The sequence below is a fragment of the Anolis carolinensis genome, chromosome 2 (assembly GCF_035594765.1).
Source record: "Anolis carolinensis isolate JA03-04 chromosome 2, rAnoCar3.1.pri, whole genome shotgun sequence".
NCBI lineage: Eukaryota > Metazoa > Chordata > Lepidosauria > Squamata > Dactyloidae > Anolis > Anolis carolinensis.
The window spans coordinates 21,836,939-21,851,339 of NC_085842.1; the positions used below are offsets into that span (position 1 = coordinate 21,836,939).

The 14,401-nt window shown below is 44.0% G+C and overlaps 1 protein-coding gene across 1 annotated transcript; it reads left to right on the top strand.

Annotated features, from left to right (window-relative positions):
- Window positions 1-840: 840 nt before the first annotated feature.
- Window positions 841-8,671, top strand: LOC103278136 (zinc finger protein 436). Its single transcript, XM_062973546.1, has 3 exons — window positions 841-1,961; window positions 4,980-5,118; window positions 7,889-8,671. Exons 1-3 carry the CDS (start codon window positions 1,755-1,757, stop codon window positions 8,500-8,502), a joined length of 960 nt encoding a protein of 319 aa, XP_062829616.1. The 5' UTR covers window positions 841-1,754; the 3' UTR covers window positions 8,503-8,671.
- Window positions 8,672-14,401: the final 5,730 nt, after the last annotated feature.

Genomic DNA, 14,401 nt, shown 5'->3' on the forward strand with positions numbered 1-14,401 from the left:
AAATTTTTACGTGACTCTGGGTATATAAAGATAAAAAATAAGTATGAAAATCAAACATTTATTGATAACAAATCAGCATTTATGAAGCTAATTTTCTTTTTGCATGAATTACAGCTGAGGCCCCTTTTACACTACCATATAAAATCCATTTTATCTTCTTTAAACTGGATTATATGGAAGTGTAGACTCATATAATCCAGTTTAAAATGGATTAATGCAGCTTATCTGCTTTGATGATCTGGATGATATGACAGAATAAGAGGGGCCTGAACTTTGATTATGGCTCTTTCCATACTGCCCCTATATCCCAGGATCTGATCCCAGATTATCTGGTAGCAGAGACTCATATAATTCAGTTTAAAGCAGATAATCTGGGATCGGATCCTGGGATACAGGGCAGTGTAGAAGGGGCCTTTTTGATACCCAACAGGTCCCAGTTTAAGTTTCGCCCATAAAATGAATAGTGGGGATCGCACAATGAAACCTATCCCTTCAAGACCCTTTGGGGATTAGCTGTCCAGTCCCTCCTGCATCCTTGTGTTCCTCCTGTTAGAGGTTGGACTCCATTTCCCATCAGCCCCAGCCAGTCTGGGACAGGATGATGAGACTTTAGGTCTGATTACATCTCTTTCCCAATGCTTCACACTCAGCAAAATTAATTCTTCTTTTTGGGACCTGCTTTATCATTTCAGGCGCTGGGACCATTCAAAGAGGAACTGGACAGTTTCCCAAACACAGAAGAAGCTTCGTCAGACTTGTGGCAGAGGGTCATCTTAGGGGAAATTAGACAGGAGGAGGAGGTTAGAGTTGCTGCCTCAATGGGTCAGTCTGACATTTTTTAGAACTCAGAAGATGCCATGGCAAACATATTTTACATATGTGGGTTTGGCTTCCTTGCACTTGTTTAAAAGGTTATTTGTATGAATCTCTAGTTTCTCCAGTGTGAGTCTATGGAGAACACAGGAAATCTTCATTGGACATTTCCCATGTTTTCACCTTGGTGTTATGGTCAAGGGAAAGCAGATCCTAGAATAGACGGTCTCATTATGAGGACAACATCTTTTGGATAAACTGGATGCAGTCCTTTAATTTCTTCCTGGAAGTAAATTCAGGGATCTATACAAGAAATATAACCAATGTAAAACTAGGTCTGACTTTTATTTTTATTAAGTCTGGTAATGCAACTGACCAAAACCTCTTTTAAAATGTTACACTATGTGATTCCAGTAGCCAGAACACTGAACACCCAGAAAATGAGAAATACAGAGAAAATAAGGAGATGCTAGATATGGCAGAAACAGATAGGTTAACAGATATGATATAAAGAAATATCAGTTTCATGGGAATTCTGTGCTCCTAATCCCAGCAAATTTGGAGGGCTTCTTTAACAACAATAACTAATTCTGGGCAAATTCTACCCAGAAATAGACTGCTAACCAGTGAAGCTGTTTCAACATGATTTGAATCCCTTCCCATCTGTGTCCAAGAATGATTTTAGGGTTTGGATTTTCCCCTTTCTGCCAGGTGATGAGCAAACGTATAGCACGGATCCAGACAATTCTGGAATAGCAGAACCCCACAAAGTTGCATGGAACATTTCCCACAGCGATGATTTATGGAAAGCTTTAGAGAGCCACCTGGAGAAAGGAAGTCCTCAAGTCACAGCAGGAGTTGGAGTCCAATACAAGCCCTTGAAAAAATGCCCCGAATGTGGGAAAGGTTTTTTGTGGCGGTCGGATGTTATCAGACACCAGATGATCCACACAGGGGAGAAACCCTATCTGTGTCCCGACTGCGGAAAGGGTTTCAGCCATAAATCATGCTTGGTGAACCACCAGCAGATCCACACCGGGGAGAAGCCCTACAAGTGCTCTGAGTGTGGCAAGAGCTTCGGAACGAAGGGCAACCTCAAGACACACCAGAAGCTGCACACCCAAAAGAACAAGGAGCAGAGAGGACTGGTGAGAACATTTATTATTATGTTTATGTATAGCCTACTTTTCTCTCTACAAAGGAGACTCAAAGCAGCTGAGATGAGGTCCCTCACAACCTGATGCCTTGATGAGGCTTCCTACTTCCTACTGCAAGACCAGGGTGTGTGCAGTGATACATGTCATCTAGAATTGGAAGAAACCCCATGGGCCATCCAGCCCAACCTCATTCTGCTGTGTAAGAAGACACCATTAAAGCCTTCTCACCAGATGGCCAGGTTGTCGATATCAGGGCTTCTTGAACATTTCCACTCAGGGCTTCTTTCAGCCTGAGGAATGTTTATGTGACTCTGGGTATGAAGGCATATAAAATAAGTATAACAATCAAACAATAACTGATACCAAATCAGCATTTGCAAAGCTTGTTAATGGTGCTGATTTTCCTTTTGTATGAAGTACAGCTGAAGCATCTTATGCAGAAAGTTACTGTGAGTTTTTTGGGCTATATGGCCATGTTCCAGCAGCATTCTCTCCTAATGTTTTGTAAACCACTAGTTAACATTCAGAAAGCTTTTACTGTGGCCAAATTTTGTGGGACCTTAACATTGCACTCAGGGGACCCCATTTGGAGTCTGGACCCCCAGTTTAAGAAACAGTGGTTTATCTGACCAGCACTAAATTTAGCCAGGGATTGTTTGTTGTTTGAAAAGAAGTTCTCGAGATCTGGCACTGAGTATAGCTAGCTATATAACATCTGATTGTTGGCCCTGAGCCCTTAAGATTGCAGTTACGACATTTCTACCAGAGCACAAACGACAGAGCTCAGCAAATAATAATGGCCAGAGGAAAACATCAGCTAATGTCAAACTAGAGTTAGAATCATAAAGCTGGAAGAGACAAGTCCAGTCCTTTTGTGCCATGCAGGAAATACCCAGTCAAAGCCCTCCTGACAGACTGTCATCCAGCCTCTGCTTAAAAACCTCAATAGAATGAAGCTCCACCACCTTTCCAGGCAACAACATATTCTACTGCTAAACAGTTCTTATCATCGGGAAGTTCTTCCAAATGTTGAGGTGGAATTCCTTTTTCTGTAATTTCAATCTATTGCTTAATGTCCTACTCTTTACAGAAGCAGAGAACAAGCTGGCCCTCGCTATTCCTTCATAAGATCTAATGGGTATTCTAAATTACTTTATGTTTACTTTTAACTAGACAAGAATAAAACATAGCAAATAATGGGTCAGCAAATAGAAAGCTGAGACTGCCCTGCCTTTCAAGGCTTCAGTTGCCATATAGTAAAGATAAACATTACTAAACGCCTAGATCTGATCCCAGATTATTTGCTTTGAAGTGGATTATATGAGTGTATACTGTCAGATAATCTGGGATAAACAGATAATCTGGAATCAGATCCTGGGATAAAAGGCAGTGAAGATTCAGCTTTACTCTTTTTTTCTGCTGTGTTCTAGTCAGCCAGGCATGTTTTCACAATATACTTGAAGTATGACAACCTCTGTTTAGTCATCTTATCTAAACAGATGTCCGTGCTTGATTTGTTCTTGGATCCATTTACAGTAGGTCCTCGGTATCTGCTGGGGCTTGGTTCCTGGACCCCGGCCTCATAGACACTCAAGTCACATTATATACAATTTATTTATTTATTTATTTATTTATTTATTTATTTTATATACTGCTCTTCTCCCCCAGGGGGACCCAGAGTGGTCTTACATAATGGCAGAATTAAATGCCACATATAATGCATGTAGAAAAACCAAACATAAAACACAAATAAAAGCCGGTATCCAAATCAAATTAAAACAAATAAAACCATGTGACCATTACAATGGCATCAGTCAAGTCCCTGGTTGCTTATAGAAACCCAGTAAGGCTGCTTCTTCACTGACATATAAAATCCAGGTTATCTGCTTTGAATTGGTTATATGGCAGTGTAGATTCATATAACCCACTTCAAAGCAGATAGTGTGGATTATCTGCTTTGATAATCTGGATTATATGGCATTGTTGAAGGGGCCTAAGTGACCTGGAGAGCTCTCAGCCTGAGGGTAAACCAGTGGCAATGCCTTGTGAAATCACTATTGCTGATAAAACATTTGGACTGTATAATGGTAAATCAGAAATGAGTTCAAGAAATGTAACAGTAGCATAGCAAAATAATCCCATTGTAAACCTTCCTTTATTTTATTTGAGATATATATACACACACACTAAATACATTTGGACTGTATAATGGTAAATCAGAAATGAGTTCAAGAAATGTAACAGTAGCATAGCAAAATAATCCCATTGTAAACCTTCCTTTATTTTATTTGAGATATATATACACACACACTAAATACAATTTTTATATAAGTATACACACACACACACACACACACGTGTATATCCTATATGTACAGTGTGTGTGTGTGTGCGTTGTGTGTGTGTACACACAGACAGATATATATGGAATAATAAAATACTTTCTTTTAAAATTTTTACAATACGAATGAAAGGGATTGTCTGGAGTGGGAATCAACATTGATGCACATAAGACTATGAGACGCCTTTACTCTGATAACCTCTTAATCTATATTCATGCATTCGAGGTTTTGATGCTCTGCTCTGTTTCTGTTCAGAGATGTGCCTTAAAAATCATTATGCTAATATTTCTTTTTGGCATGCTTCTAGCACTGAAAGATGAAACATGCCTATTTTCGGTCATCAAAACAAATAACCCCTCCTTACAAAAATCACAGCGAAGTGATTTTTGAAGTTGGATTTTGTGATACCCAACATGTCACAGTTTACTTTTAGCCTAAATAAGTGAATAGTGGGATGCGCACAGTGAAACCTATCCCTTCAAGGCCTTTTGGGGATTAGCTATCTTGTCTTACTTGCATTCTTGTGTTCCTCCTGATAGAAGTTGGACTCCATTTCCTATCAGCCTGAGACAGGATGACGAGACTTTAGGTCTGATAACATCTCTTTCCCAATGCTTCCCATTCAGTGAAGTTAATTTTCTCTTTGGGTTGTGATTTGTCATTTCAGGTGTTAAGACCATTTAAAGAGGAGCGGGACAGTTTTCCGAACACAGAAGAAGCTTCATCAGACTCAACACAGAAGATCATATTAGGGGAGATCAAGCAGGAGGAGAAAGTGGAAGAGGATAGAGTTGCTGCCTCAATGGGTCAGTCTCTATTTCCTTGATGTTTTTTAGGACTCAGAAGATGCCATTGCAAACATCTTTTACACATGTGGGTTTGGCTTCTGTGCATGTGATTCAAAGGTTCTTTGTCAGAATCTAGGTTCTGTAGTGAGAGTCTATGGAGAACATGGCAAACCTCCATTGGACATTTCCTGTGCTTTCACCTAAGAGCAGGGCCGGCCCCACTATTGAGGCACCTGACGCCGCCGCCTCGGGCGCAGGCCCGGGGGGGCGCCGTCAGGCTGGGCGGGAGGCGGGGCACCGCCCTGACGGTGCCCCGCCTCCCGCCCAGTGCGCCCTGGCCCGTCTGGCCTTTTCTAGCTGGCCAGAAAGCAGCGGAGGTCCCTGCAGGCCGCAATCGCGGCCTACAGGGACCTCCGCTGCTTTCTGGCCTGCTAGAAAAGGCCAGACGGGAGAGCGGGAGTAGCGTGGGAGGCGGGGCCAGCTCTGGCCCCGCCCCCCCGCCCAGCGTGCCCTGGCCCCGCCTCCCACGCTGCGTGGGAGGCGGGGCCAAGGCACGCTGGGCGGGGGGGGGGGAGCGGCGTCAGAGCTGGCTCCGCCTCCCACGCTACTCCCGCTCGCCCGTCTGGCCTTTTCTAGCAGGCCAGAAAGCAGCGGAGGTCCCTCCAGGCCGCGATTGCGGGCGGGGCCAGGGCGCGGGAGGCGGGGCCGGTGGCGGGGGCGCTTTTCAGCACCCCCGCTTCCCATTAAAAAATATCTCCGGCCGGCCCTGCCTAAGAGACAGTCTTAACAGTCTGAGAATCTAATGGTGTCTGCGATCTCAGCAGTCTCAGATCTGATCATGTTGTAGGCAGCCTCTCCCACAATCTCAAGAAACATAGAGTAGAGGGAAAGCTGCACAAATTACTAGGGGAGGCTTGAAGAAGGTTGTTATTCCCAACAGCACTTCTCAACTGATCAAGCCGATCACTAGTCCCATCTTTACATGTAGGTCTTCAAGAGTTTCTTTTCTTGATAGAGGCTCTGTCAAAAATATGTTGTAATCTCTTTGCTTGGAAATAGATCTTCTTGATCATCTCTTCTACAAGTTCATGCACACTGTGGCACTTGATCTTGATGTGCTTTGTAGCGTTCTATTTTTTTTCTTCTTCATCTTGTTTTAATTTGAATACCCATTTGGATCCAATTGATATATTTCCTGGTGGAAGTTCAGTAAGAGTCCATGTTTCATTTTTGTGCAAAGCATCTATTTCTTCTTGAGCTGCCCTTTTCCATTGTTCTGCTTCAGCAAGAACACTAAACACCCAAAAAGTGAGAAATACAGAGAAAATAAAAGAGATGCTAGATATGGCAGAAAGAGATAGGTTATCATATATGATAAGAAACTATAGATAATTTTTGAAGGATCAAGAATAGTTTTTAACTTGTATTCAAAAGAAAGAAAATGTGAAGCTACTTGAAGAATTTGAAGATGAACTATCATAGTAATATAATTATAAGATAGTAATGGAGTTTTTATTTATTAGTTCAATTGTGAGGTAATTAACATTTAAATATCTTCAGTTGGAAAGATAGAAAGTCCATTTTAATTTTAATTTTTAAAATTATTGTTGCCCTTTTTCTGGGAGAGAAGGAAGATTTTAGATAAAAAAAGTTTAAAAAGTCTATGGTTCTGTTCTATGTCATATAGAAGTATATATGTATATATACATATATATAATTAATTATACTTTTTATCTAAAATAGTCTCTCTCTCTATATATGTGTGTGTGTGTATGCATATCCTCTATGTAATAAGATACAGTTGTTCATCCTTTCACATTTGTAGATTTAAAACTTGTAAATCTGATTATTCATGGATTTGATTTAAAATAATTCTGTGTGCAGCTACCCCCAATCATGCTGGAGGCCCTAGAGATTGACCATTCAGTTCAATACATTTCGTCATCCATGGGATGAGTTTTTTGATGTGTGTGTCATAAAATCTCCCTCCGCCTTTTTAGCCAGTTCGTCACTTCAATTTTCACCTCGTCGTTGTCGGAAAAATGTTTTCCACCCAGGTTTGACTTCATTTGGTTGGGATGTTTTATGCCACCCTTCGCACAATCCCTATCTTGCACCCAGTGACTATCATCTGTTCATTAAATTGAAGGAACACCTGGGTGGAAAACACTTTTCCAACGACAACAAGGTGAAAATCAAAGTGACAAACTAGCTGAATAGGCGGTGGGAGATTCTATGACACAAGCGTCAAAAAACTTGTCCCAGGGATGACAAAATGTATTGAACTGAATGGCGATTATGTGGAAAAATAATGTAATACCTATGCTATAATAAATGAAAGTTTTATTAAAATATATTCATTCTTTGTATTTTAAAAAAATTGTGTAACTTTACTTTCCGGATAACCCTAATAACAACAACAACAACAACAACAGTAACTTTATTTTTATATCCCACCACCATCTCTTCGAAGGGACTCGGGGTGGCTTACATGGGGACCAAGCCCAACATACAACAAAAGTTACAGGACAATTAAAAACATAATAACAAATAATATAACATAAACAATCTAATTAAAACAATTCAAAATAGCAGAGTGTAAAAACATAAAAGTATATCAAAACCAATCTCAACAACCAGTATTCTTAATGGAAATGAGCTGGTAACCAGTGAAACTGTTTCAACATGATTTTGAATGCCTTCCTTCCTTCCCTCCCTCCTTCCTTTCTTCCTCTCCCATCTGTGTCTAAGAATGATTTTGGCATTTGGATTTCTCCCTTTCTGCCAGGTGATGAACAAACGTATGTCACAGATCCAGACAGTTCTGGAGAAGCAGAACCCCACAAGATACTGCTTGGAAGAGTTGCGTGTAACATTTCCCACAGCCCTGATTTAGGGGAAGATCCGGAGAGCTGCCTAGAAAAGGGAAAATTGAGTTGTAGCCCCCAAGTCGATGAGCGCTTGAAAAAATGCCCCGAATGTGGGAAAGGTTTTGCGTGGCAGTCAGAGCTTATTGAACACCAAAGATCCCACACGGGGGAGAGGCCCTACTCCTGCTCCTACTGCGGGAAGAGCTTCAGCTCCAAGGCGTACATTATTAAGCATGAGAGGATCCACACGGGAGAGAAGCGCTACATCTGCTCCCACTGCGGCAAAGGCTTCACCTTCAGTTCTGAGCTTCTTAGACACCAAAAAATCCACACAAGGGAGAAACCCTATCTGTGCCCCGACTGCGGGAGGAGCTTCAGCCAAAAACAGTTTCTGGTGACCCACCTGCGGACCCACACTGGGGAGAAGCCCTTCAAATGCCTGGTGTGTGGGAAGAGTTTCAGCAAGAGGTGCAGCCTCAAGACGCACCAGAAGGTGCACACCCAAGAGAAGAACTTCCAGTCCACTGACTAGTTGTGAAATGCTCACCAGCATCTCTCTCTCAGTGTGAGTGAATTTGTGCACAGTTTGGATTCACTATGATGAGTAACTCGTATAGTTGGAAGAGACCACATGGGCCATTTAGTCATGCAGGAAAGCAGGAAAATGGAAAATAAATGTTCTTAATACCTGTTTCATACAATGATCACCTTTTTGTTGTCTGTATCCTACTTTTTCTTGTTGATGTATTTCTTTGCAGAATAACAGAGTTTAGATATAGGTTGATTATCCCTTACCCACAGTGCTTGGGACTGGATGTGTTTTGGATTTCAGATTTTGAAATGTCTGCATAGATGTATTTTGGAGATGGAGCCCCACAGTCTTCATTGATGCTTCATATAATCTTTCACTCATGCCCTGAAAGTCATGTTGCGCACAACATTTTAAATAATTTTGTACGTGAAACAAAGTTTGTTACCACTGAACTATCAGAAAGGAAAGGTGTCACTATCTCAGCCACCCATTCCCTATTTTGCAATGTTCCAAATGTTTATTTATTTATTTATTTCCAACATTTATATCCCGCCCTTCTCACCCGAAGGGACTCAGGGCGGCGTACAAAATTGGCAACAATTCGATGCCTATACATAATTAAAACAGCTATAAAAAACCAATAAAACAATTAAAACAATATAAAAAATATAAAAACATATGATTAAAATCCATTCCTCCAAAATCCTCGTGCTGTAGCCGTAAATCAGTCCGGGTCGTCATTATCGTTTAATCTTCAAAAGCCTGGGCACATAGCCATGTTTTCAGGGCTTTTCTAAAACTCAAAAGGGTTGGGGCTTGCCGTATTTCTCTGGGGAGGGTGTTCCACAGCCGGGGAGCCACCACCGAGAAGGCCCTGTCCCTCGTCCCCACCAGCCGTGCCTGTGAGGCAGGCGGGACCGAGAGCAGGGCCTCTCCAGATGACCTTAGGGATCTTCCTGGCTCATAGGAGGAGATACGTTCGGACAAGTAGATTGGGCCAGAACCGTTTAGGGCTTTATAGGTCAAAACCAGCACTTTGAATTGGGCTCGGTAGCATATCGGCAGCCAGTGGAGCTGGCTAAGTAGGGAGGTGGTACGCTCCCTATAAGCCGCCCCAGTTATTAATCTGGCTGCCGCCCGTTGTACTAATTGGAGCTTCCGGGCCGTCTTCAAAGGCAACCCCACGTAGAGAGCGTTGCAGTAGTCCAAACGGGATGTAACCAGAGCGTGGACCACCGTGGCCAAGTCAGACCTCCCAAGGAACGGGCGCAGCTGGCGCACAAGTCTTAGTTGTGCAAAGGCTCCCCTGGCCACCGCCGAGACCTGGGGCTCCAGGCTCAGCGATGAGTCCAGGAGAACCCCCAGACTGCGAACCTGTGTCTTCAGGGGGAGTGCGACCCCGTCCAACACAGGCTGTAACCCTATTCCCTGTTCAGCCTTGCGACTGACCAGGAGGACCTCTGTCTTGTCTGGATTCAGTTTCAATTTGTTCGCCCTCATCCAGTCCGACACAGAGGCCAGACACCGGTTCAGGACCTGGACAGCCTCCTTAGTGACAGGTGGGAAGGAGTGACAGAGCTGGACATCATCTGCGTACAGATGACACCGAACCCCGAAACTCCTGATGATCTCTCCCAGCGGCTTCATGTATATGTTGAACAACATGGGGGACAGTACTGAACCCTGCGGGACCCCACAAGTCAATGATTGTGGGGCCGAGCAGGTGTCCCCCAATGACACCATCTGGGAACGCCCCTCCAGGAAGGACCGGAGCCACTGCAAAACAGTACCTCCGAGACCCATCCCGGCAAGGCGCCCCAGAAGGATACCGTGATCGACGGTATCGAAGGCCGCTGAGAGGTCCAGCAGAACCAGCAGGGACACACTCCCCCTGTCCAGTTCCCGGCGTAGATCATCGACTAAGGCGACCAAGGCTGTCTCGGTACCATGCCCCGGCCTGAAACCAGACTGCGCCGGATCTAGAAAATCAGTGTCATCCAAGAATGCCTGGAGTTGTGCGGCCACCACACGTTCCACGACCTTGCCCAAAAAGGGGAGATTGGAAATAGGCCGATAGCTATCCAATTGAGTGGGGTCCAGTGATGGCTTCTTCAACAGCGGTTTGATCACAGCCAATTTAAGGCTCGCTGGAAATATGCCTTCCCGAAGGGAGGCATTCACCACCACCTTCACCCACTCGGCCAATCCCCCTCTGGCTTCTCTCACTAGCCAGGATGGGCAGGGGTCTAGGATGCATGTGGTAGCCCTCACCTCTCCAAGCACCTTGTCCACGTCCTCAGGCTGAACCAATTGAAACGAATCCATCAAAATAGGACAAGCAGGTGCTCTTGCTACATCCTCGGAGACTGCCGTTAATATGGTGTCAAAGCCAGAACGGATCAAAGCGACTTTGTCCACAAAGAACTGAGCAAATGCTTCACAGCGGGCTGCCGAGTTGTCAGGGATCCCGTCTTGAGGGACGGGATATAACAAACCTCTGACAACTCGGAACAGCTCTGCCGGACGATTCTTTGCAGACGCAATATTAGCTGCAAAGAAAATGTTCTTTGCAGCGTCTATTGCCGCGGCATATGCCCTAAGATAGGAACACAGCCGTGTTCGGTTTGGCTCGCTTGGCTCCGAACGCCACACACCCTCTAGTCCCCTCTTCTTTCGCTTCATCGCTGCCAACTCCTCGGTGAACCAAGGAGATGGTTTAGCTCGGGTACTTGAGAGGGGACGTTCCGGAGCGACCGTGTCTATTGCCCTAGTCACCTCCTTGTTCCAGAGGGCGACCAGAGCATCGACAGAATCACCAGCCGAGGTGGCGGGAAATTCCCCAAGAGCCGTCAGGAATCCATCCGGATCCATAAGCCTCCTGGGGCGGACCATTTTGGGTCCTCCACCCCTGCGGAGGTTGGGGGGCGCAGTGATTCTAAACCTGATCAGGTGATGGTCGGTCCATGGCAAAGGAGCGATGGTGAGCTCCTCCACATCGCCACCTTCCTCCCATCCCTGGCAGAAAACCAAGTCAAGTGTGTGCCCTGCTCTGTGGGTAGGGCCAGATACTAATTGGGACAGCCCCATGGTTGCCATGGCGGCCATGAAGTCCTGAGCCGCACCGGAGGGAGTGGCCTCGGCATGGACATTGAAGTCCCCCAGCACAATGAGCCGTTGGGACTCCAAAGCCAGGCCCGAGACCACCCCAGCTAGCTCAGGCAGGGAGACTGTAGTGCAGCGGGGTGGTCGGTACACTAACAGAATCCCTAAACTGTCCCGGCTCCCTACCCTCAGATGAGCACACTCAAACAAGGTAGACTGCGGGATGGGGCACCTGGTCAGGGGGATGGACTCCTTATAGACCACTGCAACCCCTCCTCCCCTCCCTCCAGATCTTGGTTGGTGCTGCACGGTATATCCTGGTGGACAAAGCTGGGTGAGGTTAACTCCCCCAGCCTCGTCCAACCAGGTCTCCGTTATGCACGCCAGGTCTGCCCGCTCATCCAGGATGAGGTCCTGGATGATTGCAGCTTTACCGTTGACAGACCTGGCGTTCAGCAGCACCACCTTCAGATCGGAGGGTCCGCCAACCTGGGCACCCAACTTTACTATGTCAGGAGGCCGTTTTAGATCTACAAGCACTCTATTTCTCACCCTAGGCCGAATTAAGTTATGCCTCCCTTTCCCATATCTCCCCCTCCCCTGGATAACTTCGATGGGGGCCCCCCAGCTGCTAAATGCACACCCTCTCCCTACATGGTCTACCATAGTTGTAGACTCACTTTCACACGTGAGGATCATATTACCGCTGCTTCCTACTCCTACCTCCTTTGAGGGTTATACTGATGTTCTGATTGGAAGCAGTAGTATACTCAGCGTAGGAGTTAAGATGTTAATTTCTTTACCCCAACCCTATAAGAGTGCTCCAGTGCTTCAGTGTTGTTTATATTGTTATCTATGGATGGTAATTGCACTGGCCCAATGGCCTCTAACCACTGCCCTCCCTTCCCACCCTCCTATTTGTGTCCCTGACCCTTAATTAATACTCTAGCTACTAACACACCTTGATCACTACAGATGTTGACTGTGGTTGTAACGACCTAAGTGCCAAAGTGCTATAGTGCTTAATTCAAGTCCAAAGAAGGGTCCAGCGATAGGTATTTGATGTTATCATAATAAATATTGGTGTAATATAGGTGGTAAGCGGTTTAGTTCATAAAGTGCAGTGCAGCAGTTCAGTTCTACTGGAAAGTGCTTATTGGTGCCCCTTCTACACTTAAAAGTGCATTAATGACGACAACACTGTCTCCACAAAGTGTTTGACGAACATCTGGTTTTTAAAGTGCTCAGCAGGCAGCAGCTCAATAGGACAGAAGCTATATAAAGTTCTTTCCCCTGTAGCCAAAGGTTGGATGGTCCCTTAAGTAAGCTCCACTGCCCTCTTCCTCCAAGGTGTTTCTGGAGTTTGGCAAGTTCTTTCCCCTCCGCTCTTATCCACACACTGGCGTGGAGTGGGGGAGGGAGGCTGCAGAGCTGTAGCCAGAGGCTGGAAGGTCCCTTAAGTAAGCTCCACTGCCCTCTTCCTCCAAGGTGTTTCTGGAGTTTGGCAAGTTCTAAATGTTGTATTTCTAGATAAAGGTTTTATATTTCTAGATAAGGATTTTGTATTCTGAGATACTCAACCAGCAATAAATATATGTATTGTAGAGGTTTTTTAAATTAAAAATGAATTCCAGGTCTAATTATATTTATTTCAAAAAGCATAGCCTCTTTTTTGTCTCTTTTTAAAATTGTTATCCATTTCAATTATTTGGAAATTATACATGAATAATATTATTAAAACAATAACCCCTAATCAGTAGAAAGCCCTGCTTTTTGCTTCTCTTTATAAATAAAGAATTGTTGTTTTTGGGTGCCTTCAAGTCATTCCCCACCTATTGCAGGGTTTTCTTGGCAAGTTTGGGCAGAAGAGGTTTAGCCTTGCCTTTCTATGTATGGTGGAATTTAAAATCTTTGGATGATGATGATGATGATTAACATTATTATTTACATGCCACTTCTTCTCCCTTAAAAGAGACTCAAAGTGACTTGTACAAGTGTTGCCTTGTTATCTGGCAGCTTTCAGATGGGTAGGATGACATTCTCCATCATCTGCAGCTGTTATCATCATCATCACACACACACACCTTTACTTTCAACGAACAACTGAAGGTTCATCCACATTGTAGAATTAATGTGCTTTGACTTCACCAGTGTTACGCAGTCGATTTCAGGTTTAGCAGAGGTTCAAAATCCGGTTGCCAGAATTGTAGTCTAACTCTCGAATTACTACATAATGCTTCAAAATGCCATATACACACAGAAACAAGTCTGTCTGTTTGTTTAATTTGATTCATAGATCTCCTTTCTCCCAAATGGAATCCGACATGAATATAAACAAGATACAGTAGAGTCTCACTTATCCAACGTTCTGGATTATCCAATGCATTTTTGTAGTCAATGTTTTCAATACATCGTGATATTTTGGTGCTAAATTTGTAAATACAGTAATTACTACATAGCATTACTGCGTATTGAACTACTTCTGTCAAATTTGTTGTATAACATGATGTTTTGGTGCTTAATTTGTAAAATCATAACCTAATTTGATGTTTAATAGGCTTTTCCTTAATGTCTCCTTATTATCCAACATATTCGCTTATCCAGCGTTCTGCCGGCCCGTTTATGTTGGATAAGTGAGACTCTACTGTACATGAATTAAAAGAAGATAACATTTGCTAGGGGACCTAGAAAGATTCTGGAAAAGATAATTAAGCAAGTGGTGTGCAAACATTAGAAACGAATGTGGTTATTGCTAATAGTCAACATGGATTTATCAAAAACAAGTCATGCCAGTCTA

Bases quoted from the DNA above. Each gene is read 5' to 3' on its own strand.
- LOC103278136 (XM_062973546.1), top strand. From the start codon at position 1,755: ATGATCCACACAGGGGAGAAACCCTATCTGTGTCCCGACTGCGGAAAG. The intron at 1,962-4,979 runs GTGAGAACATTT...TTGTCATTTCAG, and splicing joins ACAAGGAGCAGAGAGGACTG to GTGTTAAGACCATTTAAAGA. The intron at 5,119-7,888 runs GTCAGTCTCTAT...CCTTTCTGCCAG, and splicing joins TAGAGTTGCTGCCTCAATGG to GTGATGAACAAACGTATGTC.